Source organism: Patella vulgata, chromosome 5 (assembly GCF_932274485.2).
Source record: "Patella vulgata chromosome 5, xgPatVulg1.2, whole genome shotgun sequence".
Lineage (NCBI taxonomy): Eukaryota > Metazoa > Mollusca > Gastropoda > Patellidae > Patella > Patella vulgata.
In genome coordinates, this window is record NC_065883.2 from 9,635,134 (window position 1) to 9,660,058 (window position 24,925).

The 24,925-nt window shown below is 35.8% G+C and overlaps 1 protein-coding gene across 4 annotated transcripts in view; it reads right to left on the reverse strand.

Moving 5' to 3' along the window:
* LOC126822441 (uncharacterized) overlaps positions 1-24,925 on the reverse strand; it is a 186,207-nt gene that overhangs the window by 143,466 nt on the left and 17,816 nt on the right. For all 4 annotated transcript variants that reach the window (XM_050551358.2, XM_050551357.2, XM_050551356.2 and 1 more), the window contains one exon: positions 5,546-5,646. In XM_050551358.2, the coding sequence (XP_050407315.2) occupies positions 5,546-5,646 (101 nt within the window). The remainder of the gene's footprint in view (positions 1-5,545; positions 5,647-24,925) is intronic.

Genomic DNA, 24,925 nt, shown 5'->3' on the forward strand with positions numbered 1-24,925 from the left:
TCTTTAGCAGTGGGAGGAAACTGGAGGACCCAGAAAAAACCACGAGGTTGAACAGACGACCCTACTTCTTGCCACGTACAACCGGGGAACTGAAACCATGACACTTGACTCAAAGACAGACCTTATGATATGCCTGGCATATTTCTATCTTCATTAGTCCAGCTAGTGCAGAAAGGTAAGACATTTAATCCCCATTTCATTTAGTTTACCAATCAGCAACTATCTGGAAAGTGTCAACTCTTTATTTGTCTTTAACCAAAAAAGAAATTTCAATAATAAAAACCTATTCTAATAGCCATAAGATAATATTTCATTAATAAATAATTTATATTATTGGCCCTACTAATAGTTTAATTTTTAGTCCAATAACACATACATTTTTTTTTGTGCACACCCTACTGACAAAGTGGTATAGACATATGATTTCACGATACTGTACAATAAATAACAAGGGCCATAACTCTTAAACATAATAAACAGAAATTGCCGAAATTCAATAGGCATCTTCGTTTCACTAATTTAAAGGATGCATAAAAATTTCATACAGATCGGATTATAATTTGTGTCGTTCGAGCATTCACAAGGTGCAATAAAGTAAAACAAGGGCCATTACTCCAGAAGAAATTAACGCATATTATTGAAATTAAATAGGATTCTTCATAATATCAATTTCAAAAACATCAGATCATAAATATAATCTGTAGAGTGTTCACAAGAAAGTGTGGACTACGGACCGACGGCCCGACGGAGGCGATGGCAATATAGGACCACATTTCCATGTGGGCATATAAAAACCATGAAATATGAACTTTTAAAATTTCTGTGCATTATCAAAAATGACCGCCTTGTGTCAGCAACAATCAACAAAGTGTCAGCACCTCTTTAATTTAAATCAGTTAAAGCACACATATAGGTAGAATCTATATTACACCTAACGCCTCCTTTATCTTCCACATACCTTAGATATTTATAAAACCTCCGACTAACACATAAATAATCTCCCTTGAAAAATTGTTTTCAAGAAACTCTTGCCAAAGAGTTCCTGCCGTTGTGGCATTGACATTTTTCAAAAAAAAGAGTGGAAATGTTAAGAATTTCTTTCTACAGATAATAAATATATATCAGACTGAAGATAAACTGCCAGGAAGCCGAACTCAATGCATATACAATCATTTAATTATACACCGGGAAGTATTTCTGTGCATAAACATATAAAATCAAAATCGTTTGAGCTGACCTGAATGCATATACAATCATTTAATTATACACCGGGAAGTATTTCTGTGCATAAACATATTAAATCAAAATCGTTTGAGCTTGAGGGGTGTTTGGTGGCCAGGTGGTCTGACACATGTGGTTTAAATTATAAGACCTGCTATCTATGCATGAAATGGGTTTGAGTCTGGGTTTGTGTGGGTGTTAGTAAATTATTGAAATAAAAGTATGCCCACACGTTAGTCCCTAATGACATTAAAACTTCTCTCTCTCTCCGAAGCCCTCACTCTATGTACCCCAATGCTCTGTGCCGTCTCTCTCTCTGAAGCCCTCACTCTATGTACCCCAATGCTCGGAGCCCCCTCTCTCTCTCTCTGAAGCCCTCACTCTATGTACCCCAATGCCCTGTGTCCTCTCTCTCTCTTTGAAGCTCTCACTCTATGTACCCCAATGCTCTGTGTCCACCCCCTCTCTCTCTGTACTTTGTGGTCAGTGGACTTAAGCACCCTCCCTCTCTCTTTGCCTGACATCAGGGGCCTAGGAGAGTTGAGATATCTCTTGACTAGTTGCATGTTTTTCTCTCAACGATTTGAGATATAAAATAGATGTGAAGAAGGCAGCAAATTTATTATTCAGTTTAAATAACAGAACAGGTATAAAAACCAAGTTGATTTATAATCTGTGTACAAGAGCTAAAGAATCTGAATGATTTATAGTTAGTGTACAACCTTATAACAACTGAAAACACCATATTAACAACAAAATTTAAAAGTAACAATACATTCAATAGTTTGATTTATAACATGAGAGAGAGAGAGAGAGAGAGAGAGAGAGAGAGAGATGGGGTTTAAGTACACTCGCCACAAACTAGGTCATTTCGGGACTAACAATTAGTTTAATCTTATTTCAATAATTCGCTTGCACGTAGGGGTCTTTATCAGTGGGAGAAAACCGGAGGACCCAGAGAAAACCCATGAGGTTGGACAGGTGACCCTACTCCTTGTCACGTACAACAGGGGAATCGAAACCATGTCAGTTGACTCAATAACAGACCTTATGATACAGTGCGCACATGCTAACCACTGAGACACCGTGGCTCCCATCAGGAGAAAATTATATCTGATACAAGCAGTGAAGTACAATGACAGCATCAAGATTTTCTATTAGCGGTTGAATATGTGATTTGGTGTATGTGGTCTGGAAAAAAAACACATTCTAAAGAAATAATTAAAAACAGCACGATTTTTGTGTGGGTAATTGCTTCAGAAAAGTAGGATGTGTTAAACCACATTGCAATTCACCTATATCCTGATGTTCGCTTTTACTTTCGGGGATCACGTGGCTAAGTGGGTAAGACGCTGGCTCGCCAGCCTGGAGGTCGCGTGTTCGATCCCTGCATTTGCCGAGAAAGTTCATCCAGATTTTCCGGCGTGGTCTCCCCTTGTCAGTGATGCAGGATCGAGGGCCTGACAAGGACAGCTGTCTAGTTGTTCGGATGGGACGAAAAACCGAGGTCCTGGAATTCGATATAAGAGTAGGCTGTAGCGCCGCTGCCTGGGCAAAATTTCCCTCATAGCACACTGTATGGGGTATGCCCGTCTCCATTAGCCCAGGTTAGGAGCAGAACAGTAGGACGTTAAACCCCATTTCATTTCATTTCGCTTTTACTTTCACATTAAACATACATTATGCAAGAGCTGAATCTGACTGTTGCAGGTCTTTCTTTAGGCCTGAAACGTTATCTAAATTATTAATTAGACATTAATTAACTTATCCAGACCATAGTCAACTCGCGATGCCATCGTTAGCCTGTGATATTTAGTGGATTTGAATATATTTTGTGATGGATAATTTAACCCGCAAAAATGCATAATTGAGACTTTGTTCATTATCATACCAACAATTATCTTGGTTCAGAGGGAAGCAATTTGACTGAAATTTTCAGCATATTCTGTTTTCATTATCTATATTTTAAGTATTATAGCAAGAACTGTCAATCTTACCTAATGCCCCTTTAAGCTCTTGAAACAAATACTCCTATATTTCTATTACAGGAGACCGTCCATTTGTTTTATATAATGAAATTTAAAGATGCGTTATGTAAGATTTAAAATAGAGCTGTCCGTTCTTGCTATACTTCAAAAATAGATAATGAAAATTGAATATATTGAAAATTTCATTTAAATTAATTTATTCATTTGAATCTCTGTCTAGAGAATTGATTATAGGTTTGAAATGTAAATAAATGTCTAAATAATAGTTTAAATAACATTTGACGCTAAAACAAAGACCTGAAATATGTAGATTTCGTTCTTACTTATACATTAAGCTTTTAAAAAGAACTAAACACATATTTCTATTACAGGATATTGGCCATTTGTTCATTTGTTCATTTATAGATTTAACCATTGTCCTGTAAAACAGATACATCGCATAGTGACATTAACCAGTCAATTTATATCAAATTCTCTTTTAAATTCTTAAATTTTCCAATTTTCTCCTAATGGCAAAGAGATCAAATGAGGCCATTAGCAAATAATTTCGTTTCCATGGTAACCAGATAAATTCATCAATAGTCTGAAATCTAGAGTCTAATGATGTTGCATTTCTAATTAGTTATATCATATTTAATGAAGTCATTTATATTGTCAGGTCTTCATTAGCCCAGTTGGAGCAAAACAGTAGGACAATATATAAACCCCATTTCATTTCATTATATTGTTCTCTGAAGACTATAATTATGTGGAGGAATTAGTGCAACCCACAACCAATTCATACAAAAGCATGACATTGTATTAACTTTTTTTCAGTAAAAAGAGAAGAATAGAGAGAGAGAAAGATAGAGAGAGAGAGAAAGAAAGAGAGAGAGAGAGAGAGAGAGAGAGAGAGAGAGCCTTGTGGTACATAGAGGGGTTCAGAGAGAGAGAGAAAGAGAAAGAGAGAGAACACACAGAGCCTTGGGGTACATAGAGTGGTTCAGAGAAAGAGAGAGAGAGAGAGAGAGAGAGAGAGAGAGAGAGGTTAGAAGACTAACATATAGTTCCATTTTATTTCAATAATTTGGTTGCACATATCGGGACTTTAACAGTGGGAAGAAACCGGAAGACCTAGAGTTTAATATAATTCATTTTGGGACTAACATATAGTTCCAATTTATTTCAACCAGAAGAAATCAGAAAACCCAGAGGAAACCCACAAGGTTGGACAGGTGACCCTACTCCTACAAGCAGGGAATCGAAACCACACCACTTGACTTAATGCTGGACCTTATGCATTAACCCATTCAACCCACCATTCCTCTTTTCATTATGAGTGAAATATTTTATATCATACAAAATCGTTACTTTATAGTTTTATATACAACGGTAGATCATGAAGTTTCAAAAAGAAGATGTGTTGGTAGTAATCCCTTGCAAGTGAACTGAGCAGCCACTGGCTTGGTCCAGATTCAGAAAGTTCTAACAATTTTGAGGTCACATTAAATTGATTAATGAATACAGGAACACCATGCAGACACAAATTCCATTGCTGGTTTGAGTTTTACTAAATATTTTTTAAGAAAAAAAAACAAATGCAGAATACCCTATGTTTGAAGACAATCCACTAATTCCATCACTAGTATCTACGTTATTAAATATTTTTTGAAACAAAAACAAAACAGAATTTCATATTTCAGTGGGAACTTTGTGATAAGTAGAAGAATATTTAAAGAATACCTTGAAAAGAGGGAATCTGTGATACGGGCAATACCTCTTTAGGAATATTGATGAGTGAATGTTAATTTGTGAGAGGGTTGCTCCTGATGAACCTTTATGAAGTTTTTTTTATGTTTGATGTTTACTGCATACTCAAATTAAAGTTTCTAATGAGACATTATCTAATTTATCACAGCTGAATTCACTCACATTAATCAATTGACATTTAATTAAGAAAACAAAACCAAAATACCAAGAGTAGATAACTCCTGACTAAAATGAAAAGATTTTACCCAGCACCTCTGTCACTGCTTTTGTTATATCACCTTTACCATATCAATTTACAATTCATCATATTTTTGTAAAAACTGAACGGAACCATTTATTGAAATGATCCTCGACGACCAGCACCTTTATAGTTAAACTTGTGGTATTTCACATTTAACAAGTTTGTTTCTATTTCATTTTACTTTGTAATTAAATATTAGAATTTCAAGAATCCCTGTTCAACAGTATTTCTTTCTTGAATCAGTATCCACGCAGATGTATCAGCCTGTCCAGCTATAGTCACCTTGCTAAGGGAGTGCTGCAGTCCCTCTTCTCGTATCTAATTAAATATTAGAAAGTATACAGACCTGACTGAGAAACCTGTTGAATAAGATGTATTCTCTCTAGATATTGGTGGTGTGTTCTGTCTGGCAGACGGTAACAGATTATATGCTAGATCTACATCACCCTGTAAATATATAATATCTCACCCTGTAATTATACTGTCAAATATATATTACCTTGTAAATATACTGTCAAATATATCACCCTGTAATTATACTATCAAATATATCAACCTGTAAATGTACTGTCAAATATATCATATACATGTATTACCCTGTATATATACTGTCAAATATATAATACATCACTCTGTAAATTATACTGTATAATACATCATATATTACCCTGTAAATATACTATCAAATATATAATACAGTCAAATACTGTAATATAATGTCAATTATATCATATATCACCCTTGGAATAACCTTGATCTAATATGGCAAACGTAAAAATCAAATATTATATAGTTGCCTTCGTCTGTCTTGCAGTGACCTAAATGGGCATACATTTTTAAGGCATATTTCGGACAGCCCCGGGTGTGATTACAGTCATTTCTTCGAAGATACTGATCATTTTCCTCTACATTACTCCTTACATTCTGATGCATGCAAAATATCTATAAATCTTTTAATACCTAATTTTATCAATACACATAATCTGTTATACGGTGTAAGCAGCAGTCGTACTTCGTTAGCCATCTTTGAAAAGGTCCACATGTTTTTTGACAGCAGCAGAAGGTTTTAAGATCAGTTTAACATCTATATCGATCAAATTCCGAACATAAACAACTGTGTAGCCAATGTGTAAATATGTATATACAAAATTTTGTTCATTAAGTATTCATTGTATTGTTTTGTTGTTTACTCACTTATTTCTTTTACATATCCATATTAATTCTTGTATTTAGGAGAGAGGGGTCATATAGGCTATGCCTGTTCCTCAATCCCTTTCAATTTCTGAATAAAATATTGTTTTTAAAAAATATATATATCGCCCTGTACCAAAAAATACTAAAATTTGGATGAAATAATCTATATTTAAATAACTTTTACATTAGTGCCAAGATTTTTTGGACTTACGCCGTCTTCAGGGTTAATACAAAAGACAATGGCGTCGCTGTATTATACTGTAAATATACTGTGAAATATAACATATATTACCCTGTAAATATACTGTGAAATATATACTGCCCAGTAAATATATTGTCAAATATATCATCCAGTATTTATTTATACTGTCAAATATATCACCCAATAATTATTTATACTGTCAAATATATCACCCAATAATTATACCGTTAAATATATCAATCACCCAGTAAATATATAACAAGATACTAAATTGAAATCTTGGGTAAAAAAGATTAATATGGTCCTATTTAAAGGAACAATAACACTCTGGCTGGTTTGACAGCTCCAGAAAATAATATATAGCCTTATTCTAAGTACTAGATGTGTTAGTGTCTTACCTGTTGTGTAAATTATCCATTAAATCCTACTTTACTTGTCCAGAGGGTTCAAAAATATTTTTAAATCCAAGTCACATTTGAAAAGCTTTACGTCAGGCTTTTCAAATCATTTAGTTGAATTTTTCCAATTTTTTAAAATTAGGTGTGTTAAGATGAAATTTATATCACCAATTAATTGGAATATTGTAAAATAGTACAATTTGTTGACTAGAATAAAGATTGGGACATATTATTCAGTTACAACAAGAGTGGTATTGAGCCTTTAACTTCCATAATACATTACCCTATAAATATATTTTATTCCAGTGTCCTATAATACCTTGACATTATGAGAAAATTTATTGGGCCAAAATGTTTTCTGTCTTGTGAAAAAGCACATGCTAGCATTATGTATTATAAACATCTTTGTCTCAAGAGGCAATTGTTGAAATCTATTTACATTTCTGTTTATTTTAGAGTCATTTGAATGTAATCTGACTGGATTCGAAATGAAATGGGGTTTAACATCCTACTGTTCTGCTCTAATGAAGACGGGGGATTCTAACTGAAATGGGAGAGAAAGAGAGAGAGAAATGGGGTTTAACGTCCACTTGACACAAACTAGGTCATTTCGGGACTAACATATGGTTTTAATTTTATTTCAATAATTTGCTTGCGCATAGGGGTCTTTAGCAGTGGGAGGAAACCGGAGGACCCGGAGAAAACCCACGAGGTTGGACAGACGACCCTACTCCTTGTCACGTACAACCGGAACTGAAATGGGGTTCAACATCCTAATTTTTTTGTAGCACCCTGGCTGAGATGGATATATGCCATGCAGTGTGCTATTCGGGAAGTTTTGCCCGGACAGAGGTGCTACAGCCCACTCTTATTTCGAATAATAACTGTCAAATTATTTTTTATCTGCATGCCATAAGGGACGTTGGTTTTTCATACCATCTGAACAACTAGACACTTTTTCTAGCCAAACACTTTGTCCTACACCAGACATAGGTAAACCTCACTGGAAATTCCATGACTGGATTCTAGACTCAATAACAGTAGTAAGATCCATGAAATGGTGCTGGGATGGGGGAGGAGCGATCCAGCGTGTGCCTTAAGCCTAATTTGCAATCCGCCATACATGTTTTATCTGCATGCATGCCTCGGTTTTTCATCCCATCCAAATGACCAAATGGTGCTGAGATGGGGGAGAAGCGATCCAGTATGTGCCTTAAGCTTAGCTCATGACTGACCGTACGTGTTTCGACCCGCACAGGTCGTGGGGCTTGGTAGCACGCAGACCAGTCACAAGAAACCCAGTGAAAATTTTGTATGTGTAGAACCAAAAGTCTCTACGGCCAGTCTATGATCTTTGAATAACAACTGTCAAATTTTTTTATCTGCAGGCCTGGAAATAACGCTTTTAGATGTACCTTACAAAATGTCAGGCACTAATGAAATAGTACCTGACAAAGTCAACTTAGTGCCGGACATGTATTAATAATATCAGTAAAAAAGACATATCAGTGCTGGAAAAAATGACAGGTACCAGAGGTTTTGTGCCTGACAAAACCTGAATCTATGCCTGACATTGTCTGTGACAGGTGCCTTATTTCTAGGCTTGTTTATCTGCATGCAATCCTTAGTTTTTCATCCCATCCAAATGAACAAATGATGCTGAGATGGGGGAGGAGTGATCCAGCATGTGCCTTAAAGCCTAGTTCGAAGGGTTTGGTAGCTCGCAGACCAGCTGCAAGAAACCGGGAGAAAATTTTCTATGTGCATCTAGACAAAGACCACAGATATTTCAGGTAAAACCTACTTGATAATTATAATGAATTGAAATGATTATAATCCTATGTATTCAGATAACACAGGTAATTTGATTCAGGTAAAAAGGTAAGATATTGATCAGGTAAAAATCCATTATAGAAGATTCTCTTTATCCCTTTTTGTCATTGTCATATTAGTCTGGACAGTTTGACATACAAATTGACCAGCTTTACAGTTGATCAAGTGTTTTCACATCTGCACAGTCGGGTGACCGAATGGTCAATCAATGAGTCAAGAGGTCAAGAGGTTTTGATTCCCTGCTTGCTGTATGTGACAAGATGTAGGGTTGCCTGTCCGACCTTGTGGGTTTTCTGAGGACCTCCAGTTTTCTCCCACAGCTAAAGACCGCTACGCGCAAGCATATTATCAAAACAAAATTGAACAAAAAGTAAGCCTACTATTATATCGAATTCCAACTGCCAAGGGATCTTTTACGTGCACACCAAATGTGTACACATGACATTGGTTTATCGCTCCATCCGAACGAATAGACTGCTGTCCTTGTCAGGCCCTTCTTCCTGCATCATTAAACAGGGAAACCATGCCAGAAAATCACTGGGAGTGAACCCACAACCTCCAGGCTAGCATTATTGAACAGGGAAACCATATGGGAGCCAGCATCTTACTCACTGAGCCACCATAGTTCCCCCAGAAGCATGAGCTTCTTCAGGTAATTCTGAGAGTTCTAATAAGCACATATTGTATCTTTAAAGCAATGTAATTATGTTTTAATTAGTGTCAGACAGAATCCATGCTTCTGACATTATTTAAAGATACATTATGTAAGTTTTAGATAAAGAGCTGGCCGTTTTTGCTATAATAGTCCAAAAAAAGATAATGCAAAATGAATATATTGAAAATTTCATTCAAATTTCTTTATTCTGAGCCAAGTAATTACCCTTTGAAAGTTTGACAAGATGTGTGTACTGGTTGTTTGAAGCTTAGCCTCCCTTTCCTATTTTTTGATTGAATCATTAAATGGCTGAACCTTTCTAATCTATTTAAAATCGGACCTATCCAATGGCATCAAGACTTGATTATATATGTTAATTGTTTGTATAACATTTAAGGCCTAAAGAAAGATGTGAAATAGGCAGATTTAGCTCTTGCATATTGCCTGTTTAATAAATGACCAATCATCTTGTGTTTATTTGTTTGGGGGTTATGTCCAGGGAGCACAAATGGCAAATGTGTGCCAATACCATTAAATATCACAAACCCTTTGAGAGGGGGCGCAAAAACTCTAAACCCATGACGCGATATGTATTATTACATCCCCTTCAATTAGCCCCTGGACCCCACCATAACTAGTACAAATTTTAGTGGTTGACTATGTTCTTAAAACGTTTTTGTGAATAAAGGCCTAGATCAGATCTGTACAAAATCTAGTCATTGTGAATGAAATTATTTGATCTGAACATATTCGACTGAGGTAAGATCAGTGTGAACATAGCCTTATTCTAGTAATGTCATTGTGAATGCCATTTTTCGATCCAAACAAATTAGGCCCCGATAAGATCAGTTTGAACATCAATCTAATTAAAACACAGATCCTATTTCGTTTCGTTTTTTATAGTTCAAAATTTCATTTTACTTGTTTTTACTACACTAGGATCTGAAACAGTTGTTATATAACCTGGATGGCGTGAGGTAATAGCCAATGAAACCATCTGTTACGGCGACGTGTTGGCGTTTGACGCACGGTACTGTCAACACGGTCAGTCGGGACCTTATAATACTAACTATATACATGTATTAAAATATTACCATTAATAGGGTGACCCACCATAAATAAATATCTCCATATATCTCGACAATTACGCCACAATATTTATATATATGCCAAGCCTCAAATCAGTTTCACACAATTATAGTCACTAAATAAACGATCATGTTGTACTTAATAAGCTATGACCATTAATCATGTATAAATAATAGACTGAAAACTGGTTCCAAGAGTCGTCCATAACATCCAGACACTTTTGAGTAAAAGATAGGTTATGTGCCCTTGTTTTGAAATTAGTCTCGCTTAACCAGTCTTTCGACCATTCTACGTCTGATTGACATGTCGGGATAATCAAGACTACTTTTTTACGAAACATAACAGAGAGCTAGAACAAGAAATTGAATTTAGAAATAAGCACGTTAGGTAGCTCAACAATCGTTTTAAGAAGCTTGTAAAAGTAAAATGAAACTATTGCTAGTATCATGTTCCTGATTAAACCCGAGTTATTCAGAGATATTATTTGTACTAAACCAAAAGATGCCGCTCTTAACGGTACAGTTAATGATAAAGCGATTTAATAAATGAAACGAACGTAATTTCTAAATCTGCTGTAATAACCAAGAAGCTTAATTTTACTGCTATTCAAAATAGTCAACAATAAATTTTTTACGGCTGTAATACTATTTACAGTATCATACTGTCAGAAAGTTGGTCTCGGCACGGCGAATGTGCACGCTTCAGTGGTAGTCTCGAACTATCAGCGGTGGACTGTATTTCTGTGAGTACATGGGTCACCCTACCATTAATATACATTCTTATTAGAATACTAGTTAAGAGGACTATGCTCTAATAGTAAGTGCAGGAGGACCCCACTACACGTAAAACAATAATCTACAAGATAAACCTGCGGACAAGACAGAAAATAGACAATGCACCAAATAAACAAACAAATATCAAATCAAGTGAATGGATCCGGGGGCCAGCCGTAAGCATCCACTGCGCTGTACAGTCCCGGGCCTGTAGTGACACAGACTTCACTCAAATTTGAAAACAACCAGGAATACAAAAAAGAAATAATGCGACCAATCTTGGCAGTGGTCGTCTCCGCAATGACGATAGTCTGCCAGTTGACGTCATGAGTTAGAACATCAAACAATTTTAACAATAAGATGTTTTATCAGTGTTTAGGTAACCCATAATTAATTCAACCATAGAAAGATAATTATAATGTCCTGACAGACCGTGGTAACACCTGACTGACCGTGGTGACAGTACTGTGGGTAAACCACTAGAAACGTCAACACTGATTGATTAATAAAAGTCTGATGTCATAGGGTCAAAAGTCGTTTGTAAGACCTCTATCGTGACCTTCCACTACAACCGGTCAGATCTTCATGTAGTGTAGACCATCGAAAGTATAAAAAAACGAAACGAAATATAGATCTGTGTTTTAATCAGATTGTGTGCACATAGAATAATCTGGGGACACCTTATAAGCATGCCACCGCCTTAATCGCTGGACCACCCGTACGTAACTAACGTATGAAAATTAATTGGTGGCTAGCTTTTTTTTCGCACGTATACAGTGAATGGCCATTTTGTTCAGTAAGCCAATTTGGCTATTTTCTAAATTTGCGTTAAAGTTTAAAATATTTGTTTTAGAACTGAAACACATTAACGATTAGTCAATCCCAACGCTAAAAACATCAACAGAATTGATTGTGTATATCTGAAATAGACCCGACCGACGCACAAAATAGTGCAATATGGCGGCCTCTATGAACAGACGCTGTCATTGAAGACAACGTCAATTCTATGAGTTGTAGATGTTATTTTTGTGAAAAATCATAGGAAGAAGAGAGAACATGTTGGGACTGTACGAATTATATAGTCTTTATTGGTGCAACGGACACAATGCTGAAGATAAACCTATTGTTTACGATGTTGACCTCATGACCCATTGTCGCCAATGTCATGACCTGTGATGTGTAGATCACGTGATATGGATATCATGGCTATTGACTGTGTCTGAGATACTTCTCCGCAGGTAGCGTGTCTTAGATGTTCAGAATGTGGACCACCTTGACTCATGAAAAGTATATATTTTAATCAGATTGTTTAAACATGGCCTCATTAGATCTCCATTACATACTCAGTGACGAATCTTACACACTTGAATACCATAGATAGAAAATTAAAATTATTGATTAACACGAAACTCGAATAAAAACAATTTTCATATTAACACTGATTCTAATTTGGATTAAATTAAAAAAAAAGGAAAAAAACGATCACTCCCACACCTTAATCAATAATCAGAGATGATTTTACTGATTATCCTAAATACATACATTGTTTTACTGGTTCCCAATTCTCTAATGAATTGAGGAATAAAAAAATGCAAGAAAGCTTGAATTTCTGTTTCATTGACGTCATTCAGTTGTATAGATAAAAAAAAAACGAGACAAGTTTACATAAAGATTTCCTTGATAAAAAAGAATAGTTGTTGTATTTGACCTTGCATGATTGTTCGAGTAGCATTATATAACATCACTTTGAATTTTTATCGACATACTTTTAAACCATATCTTATTGGTTAAAATTCTGATTCCATAGAGAGAGAAATGGGGTTTAACGTCCACTCGACACAAACTAGGTCATTTCAGGACTAACATATGGTTTACTTTTATTTCAATAATTTGCTTGCGCGTAGGGGTCTTTAGCAGTGGGCGGAAATCAGAGGACCGGGAGAAAACCCACAAGAATGGACAGGTGACCCTACTCCTCGTCACGTACAACCGGGGATTCGAAACCACACCAGTTGACTCAATGACAGGCCTTATGATACAGCGCACAACCGCATACGTGCTAACCATTTGGCCATCCAACCGCCATGATTCCGTAGAAACAAGAAAGTTAACTTTCTAAATAATGCCAGATATGACCTTTTGACAACTCACCGACAATACACTTAACAGTAAATACAGGAGGACCACACTACATACAAACAAAACCTATAAGACTAACCTGCGGACAAGACACAAATGACATGTTACATTTCCATGAGATGTGGGTGTCATGCACTCACTAAGGCATGGTATACCAGTACATGCCAGATTGACTCTTTTGATTTTGATAGTAAGCTAAGGTTTCATCAATCTGATTAAAACACAGATCTATATTGAGTTTTGTTTTTTTATTCTTTTGATGGCTTACTCTATATGAATATCTGACTGGTTGTACTGGAAGGTCATACGAACAACTTTTGACCCTATGATGTCAGACATTGATTAATCAATCAGTGTTGACGTTTCTAGTGGTTTACCCACAGTTTCGTGCACCTATTCATTGACTAATCCCTCACTTCATCCAGAATGCGGGTTATATATAACAACTCTTCCAGATCCTAGTGTAGTAAAGACAAGTAAAATAAAATTTGAACTATAAAAAAACGAATCGAAATAGGATCTGTGTTTTAATCAAATTGAGGTTTCATGTACATGCAATGTGGGTGTCATGCGCTTAGGCATGCAATATTGTTATTGAAAAAATATAAACAACTTTTTAATAGAAACTGTCAAGTACAGTTGATCCTAACCAATAATGAAATATTCTCATTGAATTTGCATAATGTATGGTAAACCTCTGCAATCTGTTCAAACCTCGTGGGTTTTCTCCGGTTTCCTCTCACTGCTAAAGACCCCTACACACGAGCGAATTATTGAAATAAAATTAAACCATATGGTAGTCCCGAAATGACCTTGTTTGTGTCAAGTGGACGTTAAACACCATCTCTCTCTCTTGGACAGATGACCCTACTCCTTGTCACGACCCTACTCCTTGTCACGTACAACAGGGAAATCAAAACCATGCCCAGCTAACTCAATGACAGACCTTATGATACAGCACGCACATGCTAACCAATCAGCCATCCACCCCCCCCTCCTCCCCCGTCTTCATTAGCCCAGTTTAGGAGCAGAACAGTAGGACGTTAAACCCCATTTCATTTCCTCCCCGGTTTCATCAGCCAGGCTGATGCAGGTAAGTTAAGACATTAAATCCATTTCATTTTATTTCATCAAAATATATACCATTTTACCTGATTAAATAATAAAATACAATCAGTTCAGCTTACACAACCCCATTTCTTAAAACATAATCACATGTACGTTATACCTAGTTAGGCTAGACTAATTTAATTATCTGCCCCCGGAGTTCATAAAGCATTCTCAAAATTGATCACCTTATTTTAACTAAAATACATCACTAAGAAACTATGTGCAAAGTTTTGTGATTCTGGATCAAAAATATTTCTCATAAACAGTGACTGAAATTTTAGTAACTTCTTAACTTGGGCCAGTTAATTAAACATGGATTATGCAAGAGCAAAATCTGCTTATTACAAGTCTTTCTTTAGGCCTGAAATGTTATCTAAATTATCAATTAGACATTAATTAACTTATCCAGACCATAATAAACTCTCCATGTCAAGACTAGCCTTCGATGTTGGCTGGATTAGATTCCTATATGCCGCTTAACGGCCATTGACAATTAAATCAAAACAGTGGATAATCGAGACTATGCTGTTTATATTAATGATTTTAGTAATGATGACCGAGACTATGCAAAAATTTCACCCGCTTTGTTCTCGGCTCATAGTGGATCAGTTTGACTGAAATTTTCAGCAAATTACCTTTACACTATCTAGTTTTTAACTATTATAGCGAGAACTGCCATCTCTTTATCTTATCTCCCATAATGTATCTTTAATATTTTGCTTCTTATTTATTCGGGAATAAAGTACTTGGTTGCACAGTTCAAAAGCTTTTAGTTTCCTATATTTAAATTGTGAAATTTTAACAAAACATTGTACATAGAAATTGAGTGGGTTTTTTAACGAACAAAAAAAAAAACTAAAAGATAAAATTGGTTTGTCCTTATATAATAACATGCATATCCTAGTTATAACCAGCGGCTGCCAGGCAGGATACGCCCACATTTTCGAGATATGGATAGAGAACAAGCTAACAAAAAGTGATTTTTCCTACAATCAAGGGCCATAATTCAGGAAATTACAATTCGATATGCGCATATATCGAAAGGAACTGAACGGACGGCAGCCATTTTGTCTGTCATTGTTGGGCCGATTTTCACGAAATTCGAACTCAGTCGTCCTCAGGGTGTAACGGTGATATAAAAATAGGTTTTTTTAAATTGGATAAAAATTATGACCTCTATAGGATCCACAAGCTAAAAACGCAATTTTTCGTACAATCAGGGGCCATAATTCAGGAAGTGACGGTCCGATATGTGCGAATATCGACAGGAACCAAGATCTTTGGGTTATAAACTTACATTTCAAGTTTCAACAAAATTGGATAAAAATTGTGACCTCTATAGGGTCCACAACTTTGATATAACATATTCTTATGCTATTCCAGAACGAACGGCGGCCATTTTGTCTGTCAATTTTGGGCTGATTTTCACGAAATTCAAACTCAGTCATCCTTAGGGTGTAACGGTGATATAATAATACGTTTTTTTAAATCGGATAAAAATTATAACCTCTATAGGGTCCACAAGCTAAAAAAGGGTGTAACGGTGATATAATAATACGTTTTTTTAAATCGGATAAAAATTATAACCTCTATAGGGTCCACAAGCTAAAAAAGTGATTTTTCGTACAATCAGGGGCCATAATTCAGGAAGTGACGGTCCGATATGCACGAATATCGAAAGGAACCGAGATCGTTGGGTTATAAACTTACATTTCAAGTTTCAACAAAATCGGATAAAAATTGTGACCCCTATAGGGTCCACAACCTTGATATACCATATTCTTACGCTATTTAGGAACGAACGGCGGCCATTTTGTCTGTCAATTTTGGGCCGATTTTCACGAAATTCGAACTCAGTCATCCTTAGGGTGTAACGGTGTTATGATAGAACGTTTTTTTAAATCGGATAAAAATTATGACTTCTATAGGGTCCACAAGCTAAAAACGTGATTTTTCGTACAATCAGGGGCCATAATTCAGGAAGTTACGGTCTGATATGCGCAAATATCGAAAGGAACTGAGATCTTTGGGTTATAAACTTACATTTCAAGTTTCAACAAAATCGGATAAAAATTGTGACCTCTATAGGGTCCACAAGCTAAAAACGTGATTTTTCGTACAAACAGGGGCCATAATCCATGAAGTTTCGATCCGATACATGCCAATATCGAAAGCAGCCGAGATCTTTTGGGGATAAACCTATATTTTAAGTTTCGTCGAAATCGGATAAGAATTGTGACCTGTAGAGAGTCCACAAACAATTGTGGACGGACGGACGACAGGGGCGACGGCATAATGTGGACGTATAAAAAATTATATTTTTTAATCTTATACAATCTAAAAGTCATTTTGATATCAAGGAAACTACGACCTATGACTGTAAAAACTTTCATATTTAGGCCACACCAGTTTGATTTACAGTTCTTCAGTGTCTTCATCAAAGTTACGACTTCGTACGGGATAGACACAATATGCTGAAATACACAGCATATCGGAATACTCAACTGTCTCAATACCTGAAGTATTATTGTACCTTCGAATAACGGGAGGGAGAGAGAGAGAGAAATGAGGTTTAACGTCCACTCGACACAAACTAGGTCATTTCGGGACTAACATATGGTTTAATTTTATTTCAATAAATCGCTTGCGCGTAGGGGTCTTTAGCAGTGGGAGGAAACCGGAGGACCCGGAGAAAACCCACGAGGTTGGACAGACGACCCTACTCCTTGTCACGTACAACCGGGGATTCGAAACTACGCCAGTCGACTCAATGACAGACTTTATGATACAGCGCGCGCACGCTAACCATTCAGCCATCCAACCCCCCCATAATGCACCCTCGAATACCCAGAACTTAAAATATGATAACACTATTTGTACATTCTGTACAATCACACATTATGAACACAATATTATAATGAAGGTGATTCTTCATCTCGGCAATTTATATATAATGTCGCTGTATTTGACGTGAAAAACTCAAATCAAATACCAAGCCCTCTCTTACGAGAGATTATAAAATTATCGAGGTAATCAACAAGGACCCCCACACCCGGAGCATCCCTGAAGATACGAAACTTAGGGTTTGCTTAGGAAAAAGGAACATATTATAGAACAAGTCATCCAGGAATTAAAGGTCACCGGAAAAGCATCAATTTTTTTTTAAATAATGCAAGTAATTATGTCAACATATCCTTTCCATAAGTATAACCCGAGCGGCCGAGCCCGAACGTCAATATTACCTGCAACAGGTAAATTTCAACATTAGTAATTTCCGCCGTTCTCCGTCAGTAGTCGGAAGTTTCCGTCAATAAGCAATCCGTGACGTCATTTTAGTCCTTTTGCATATAGAAATATAGACTAGAATATGAGCAGAAGGACTAAAATGACGTCACATTTACGGAAAGTTACGACTTACCTGTTGCAGGTAATATTGACATTCGGGTTCGTGTTATACTTATGGAAAGGATATGTTGACATAATTACTTGCATTATTTAAAAAAATTATGAACCTTTTCCGGTGACCTTTAAAGGTACATTATGGAATAATATATATCCCTGGTCTTGATAGATCAATAACCACTGGAATCATGTGAAGAATATTTGGTTTTAAATATCAAAACTTACAAATTTGGATCCAAAAATTTTTAACCACCACAACCAAGTACTTTTGTTTTTTTTACGTGACAAGGAGTAGGGTTGCCTGTCCAACCACATGAGTTTTCACCGGGTCCTCCGATTTCCTCCCACTGCTAAAGACCACTATGCGCAAGCGAATTATTGAAATAAAATTGAACCATATGTTAGTCTCGAAATGACCTAGTTTGTGTCAAGTGGACCTTAAACCCCATTTCTCTCTCTCACTCTCATTCTCTCTCTCTTGTTTTTTAAATATCTTTTCCCAAAGAAATAAGAAGGAAAATTTTTACAGGTGTTCCTGAAGAAACGAAAAATCAACTTGGTATGGCCTTATCGTCATATAATTGGCAACCAATGTATCCACATATTTTTTTTTCTATTTTTGAGCTGATTAAACCTGACTTGAATGACGTCAGAGACCTAATCTTCGAGATGGTTTTGTTGACTGAACCACACGTTTTTTTGACTGTTTTATTTATGAGAAATCATTCACACTTCAAGTCAGTTTTTATCAGCCAAATCTTTTTCAGTGTATTTTTGGCATAGAATCAAAGGAAAACATGCAATCTTTAGTTAAATATATTCTACAAAGGGTCTAAACTTTAACCCCTTAAAAAGAAAAAAGAAAATATTCTAAATCCACATTCTAAATTTAATAAAAATTCAACACTAAATTCATCGTTTTAAAACTGACATGCTAAGCTTTAAAAGAAAAAAAAATTATTTTAAATCTACATATCAAATCTAATATACTCTTCAAAAATAGTAGGGGATATTCAGAAACAATACACTAAAGCAAACATATGCTAAACAGTAAATCTTATGCAAGAACCGACAAGCGGCAGTTTTCATCAAAGATAAGTTCTTCATCTGTGAACATACTCTCAAAGCATGTCAAGTGTCCATGACTATTTATCATATCACAACCTGCATCGGTATTTGCATTTCAATATCCCCTACTTTTTTTGGAGAGTATATAAAAATTCTATATACGTAGGCCTACTAATTTTGTTGTTTTAAGACTGACATTGTTCGGACGGACAGGGGTGACGACAAAATACGTCCACATGAAAATGTGGGCATATAAAAATTGTTTTAAGACTGACATTGAAAACTTCACACTGATCAGCAGTGAATATTCGCTAGGCAGTGACAATCACTGATAAGGATGACATCGATGCGATTTAATGAGTCACAAATATTAACTTTTTTCGTCCGACAAATCAAATTCTAAAACATTTTATTTATGTATTAGAAAAATAAATAAAGACGTTTGAAGTATTTGTAGGTAAAAATTATTTCCTATTTTAGTGTAAATGGGTATTAAAATGAGTAAAAGGCGTCATTCTGCTCGAATCTTTAATGTCTTATGTAAACAATGCACGCACCATTGAGCCAATGATTGACGCTGCGTGATGAGATGTCACGTGTTGAAGGCAGTCATCTTTTACAGAGATATTAGAAGACTTTCCTAATATTCTGTGAAACAGATTGTGAAAACCCATCTTTACCAAAATAGCTTTACATGACCAATGAGAGAGAGAAATGGGGTTTAACGTCCACTCGACACAAACTATAGGTCATTTCGGGACTAACATATGGTTTAATACATGACCAATGGGAAAGATTTATAGGAACCAATCTGATTAAAACACAGATCTAATCTCGTTTTGTTTTTTTATACTTTCGATGGCCTCTACTAAATGAAGATCTGACCTGGGCCCTGTTTCTCGAAATCTTAACTAAAGATAAAATCCAATTTTAGTAGATACTTCAATTTTGATTGGCTAAGCACTAAAATCAACTAATATTATCCAATCAAATTACTAAAATTTGGATTTTATCTTAGTTAAAATTTCGTGAAACAGGCCCCAGGTCATACGAGCAGCTTTTGACCCTATGACGTCAGACATTTGATTAACAAATCAGCGTTGATGTTTGTAGTGGGTTACCCACAGTTCCGTGCACCTCATGCCAAAAACTGTCAGTAACAAACCATTTCATTGGCTAATCCCTTACATCACCCAGAAAGCAGGTTATAGGTTATCCTAGTGTAGTAAAGACAAGTAAAATGAAATTTTGAACCATAAAAAGAGAGAGAGAGAGAGAGAGAGAGAGATGGGGTTTAACGTCCACTCAACACAGACTAGGTCATTTAAGGACTAACATATGGTTTAATTTTATTTCATTAATTCGCTTGCGCATAGGGGTCTTTAGCAGTGGGAGGAAACCAGAGGACCTGGAGAAAACCCACGAGGTTGGACAGGCGACCATACTCCTTGTCAAGTACAACCGGGGAATCAAAACCCTGCCAGTTGACTCAATGACAGACCGTATGATACAGCACAGCACGCACTATAAAAAAACGAAACGAAATAGGATCTGTGTTTTAATCAGATTGAGGTTTCATGTACATGTGATGTGGGTGGCATGCAATATTGTTATTAAAAATATGATCTGTGTTTTAATCAGATTGGTTAGGAACAAAGTAATCACATGCTATATAAATCCTGATATATTTATTATTAAAGATACATTATGATGGATTTAGATAATGATCTGGTTGGTCTTGTTATAATAATTCAAAAATAGATAATGAAAGAAAATTTGAAATTTCAATCAAATTACTTTATATCCAGCGAAATTGTGACTGTTTGAAGAGGTAGTGCTGATTGTTTATTATTATAGCAATGGTACTGGATTAAGTCTCAATTATCCACTTTATCATTATATTTTTAAATCCTGTGGGAGTTTAAATCCAACAAAGGGACCACACACAAGGTTGACGAGCCAGCGCTGTATATTCAACAATCTATCAGTTTTTTTCAGACAGATTATAAGCTCAGTGGCCAGTGAAATTCAGTGATCCAGTGAAAAATAAGTAGTGAGAGAGAGAGAGAGATGGGGATTAACATCCACTCAACACAAACTATGTCATTTCAGGACTAACTTATGGTTCAATTTTATTTTAATAATTCACTAGTGCGCAGGGGTCTTTAGTAGTGGGAGGGAACCAGAGAAAACCTACGAGGTTGGACAGGCGACCCTAATCCTTGTAACGTACAACCAGGGAATAAAAACAACGCCAGTTGACTCAACGACAGGCCTTATGATACAGCGCACATGTGTTAACCATTCGGCCATCCAATTCCCCAAAAATAATTAGTACCCCCATCCTTGTCTCATATGTCTTAAACGCGATCTATATTAACTTTTGAAATTGAACATGTTCATTAATATCGGACAGCAAGAGAAAAATTCCCTTTGATTTGTTGAACTGATTAAAGTGTTTGAACAGTGATATACATTTTACAGATAAAGAGGAATAAACAGATCTAAAAATAGTTCTCACCACCTGTCTTTTTATTTTACAATACTTGTATTACACTTAATCTACATCAGGCCATGTTCACACTGTATTACTCTAATCAAGATCTTATACATCAGGTCGGATTCACACTGTATTACTCTTAATCTACATCAGGCTGGGTTCACAGTGTATTACTCTTAATCTACATCAGGCAATGTTCACACTGTATTACTCTAATCTAAATCAGGCTGCGTTCACACTGTATTACTCTAATCTATATCAGGCCAAGTTCACACTGTATTACTCTAATCAAGAACTTATACATCAGGCCGGGTTCCCACTGTATTACTCTTAATCTACATCAGGTTGGGTTCACACTGTACTACTCTAATCTACATCAGGCCGCATTCACACTGTATTACTCTTAATCTACATCAGGCCATGTTCAAACTGTATTACTCTAATCTACATCAGGCTGTGTTCAAACTGTATTACTCTAATCTACATCAGGCTGTGTTCAAACTGTATTACTCTAATCTACATCAGGCTGTGTTCAAACTGTACTACTCTAATCACGATCTTATACATCAGGCAACATTCACACTGTATTACTCTAATCTACATCAGGCCGCATTCACACTGTACTACTCTAATCGACATCAGGCCATGTTCACACTGTATTACTCTTAATCTACATCAGGTCGGGTTCACACTGTATTACTCTAATCTACATCAGGCCGGGTTCACACTATATTAACACTTATGCGTGCAATCACAAGTGGCACGGTTTTGATTCCCCGCTCGTATCTGACAAGGAGTATAGTCACCTGTCCATCCTCCCACTGCTAAAGACCCCAACGAGCAAGTGAATTGTTCAAATAAAAATGAAACCATGCTATTCCCGAAATGACCTATTTTGTGTCAAGTGGTTTCCCCCTTGCCAGTACTGCAGGATAGAGGACCTTGCAAGGCAAGGACAGTGTCTAGTCATTTTGATAGGACAAAAAAACAAGATCCTGTGTATACATTGGCATGTAAAAGAACCCTTGACTGTTGAAATTTAAATTAGAGAAGGCCGTAGCTCCGGTGTTTATATAGATCAAACTATATAAACTATTTGGCTAGATTCTTATGTAGACATCCTTACAAAACAACTATTATATACACTCATCCTTGGGAAATGAGGGAGGTTGGGTGTCTGAATGGTTAACACGTGCGCGCTGTATCATAAGCTCTGCCATTGAGTCAACTGGTGTGGTTTCGATTCCCCAGTTGTACATGACAAGGAGTAGGATCGCCTGTTCAATCTCATGGGTTTGCTCCGGGTCCTCCTACTGCTAAAGACCCTACGCGCAAGCAAATTATTGAAATAAAATTGAATCATGCTAGTTCCAAAATGGCCTAGTTTGCATTGAGTGGACATTAAACCCCATTTCTCTCTCTCTCTCAGGAAATGATGTGAACACAGCTTTAGTTAATGTCTGTGTAACAAAGGAAGTTGATAATGAAACAGTAAAGATTAATGGTGTGTTGCTTTAACAAGTTAATCTATTTCTCCTTGTATTGTTATTGTCTTACGTTGATTCACGTTGATAACAAAAAGCTTTTTTGTTTCATGCTAAAAAGTAGTGAAAATGACATGTTAACCATCCTGGTTCATGGGGAGGTTTCTGTTTCAAATCTTAGTTAGCAAAGAGATCTTGGTTTAAAATCATGGTTCATTGGGAGGTTTCATTTCCAGATCTTGGGTTTACAGAGAGATATTGATTTAAAAATCCTGGTTCGCTGGTTGGTTTCAGTTTCAAATCTTGATTTCAAACTTTGGCGTCAAATCCTGATTCACCGGTTGGTTTCAGTTTCAATTCTCAGTTTCAAATCTTGGTTTCATTCATGGTTCACTGATTGGGTTCAGTTTGAATTCTTGGATCAATTTCAAATCTTGGTTTCATTCCATAGCCCTGTTTCACAAAAACTTAAATCTTCTTAAAATTGTCTTAAACCAAAATTTCATCTTAACTTAAGACAGATGGATTTCACAAAACGATTTTAAGCATTTTAGATAAAATCCATTAAAATAATATTTTAAACATACATTATGCAAGAGATAAATCTGATTATTGCAAGTCTTTATTTAGGCTTCAGATGTCATAGAAATTATAAATTAGATCTTTATTTACACAACAAGCACAAAATCAACTCTGTAGACCCACGGATGGCTCGGATTCAGCTTGGATTTAAACAGAGATTTCATTGACTGATTTAATTTTAAATGGCGTCGTGAGCGGAGATTAACCGTTACATTGACGTCATACTCCCGGATCGAGGCTAAATGATAGAGTGTACGAAACGAGGCCGCTGTTGAGCGATGCCTTAACAAATGACATCTAAACTATTTAAAGTGCAATAAACTAAACACAGATAATGACAAATTATACAATTCCCGTAGACCGTGTGATGACTAATACAGACGGACAGGTCTTCTGTCTTAATAATATCAATAAAAATATTTCTATTTCCCCAATAGGCACGACGCAACTGGTGTATACCTATAGATTTATCATAATTGTATTATAATATTATGTCCTATATTCAATTGATTTAATGCATGCCCAAAATACAAGTTAGAATGAAAATTTACCCTCTCACTCATTTTGTCCAATTGTTATAAAAATCCAAAAAGGTAAAACACAAATTCAGATATGAGACAGCAGAGATTATGTAGGTGGGGTTAACGCCTGTCAATCAAATGATCGCCCATACAAAGAATCGTGAAGATGGAATTCAATCCCATTTCTAGTCAAAAATTACACTGGTGATAACTATGTTCAGAATAAAGTAATTTGACTGAAATTTTCAATATATTCTTCTTTCGTCATCTATTTTTGAACTGTTATAAAAATCTCCCATAATGTATCTTTAAGTTAAAATTTTGTCTTAACTTAAAATAGTGGTGTTTCACAAAAGTATTTTAGGGACAATTTTAGCTAAAATCAATTTTAACTTAGGACACCCTCTCCTAACAAAATGATTTTAAGCATTTTAGATAAAATCCAATAAAATAATATTTTAAGTTAAAATTTTATCTTAACTTAAAATAGTGGCATTTCACAAAAGTATTTTAAGTTCAACTTTAACTAAAATCAATTATAACTTAGGACACCCTCTCCTAACTTAAAATAATGACATTAACAAACATTGATTAGTCGAGCTGTGTTGTTAGATTTATTGCGACATATAGATATATTTGGAATAATGATAATATTGCCAATGGCCTGGGTTTCATAATTCTAACTTACTATCATTCACAAAAACAATTCTCATTCAATTTCTTTTCATAGCATGGGAAATATAGCTGCGGCCCAACCATTCACTGGTTGGTTTCTT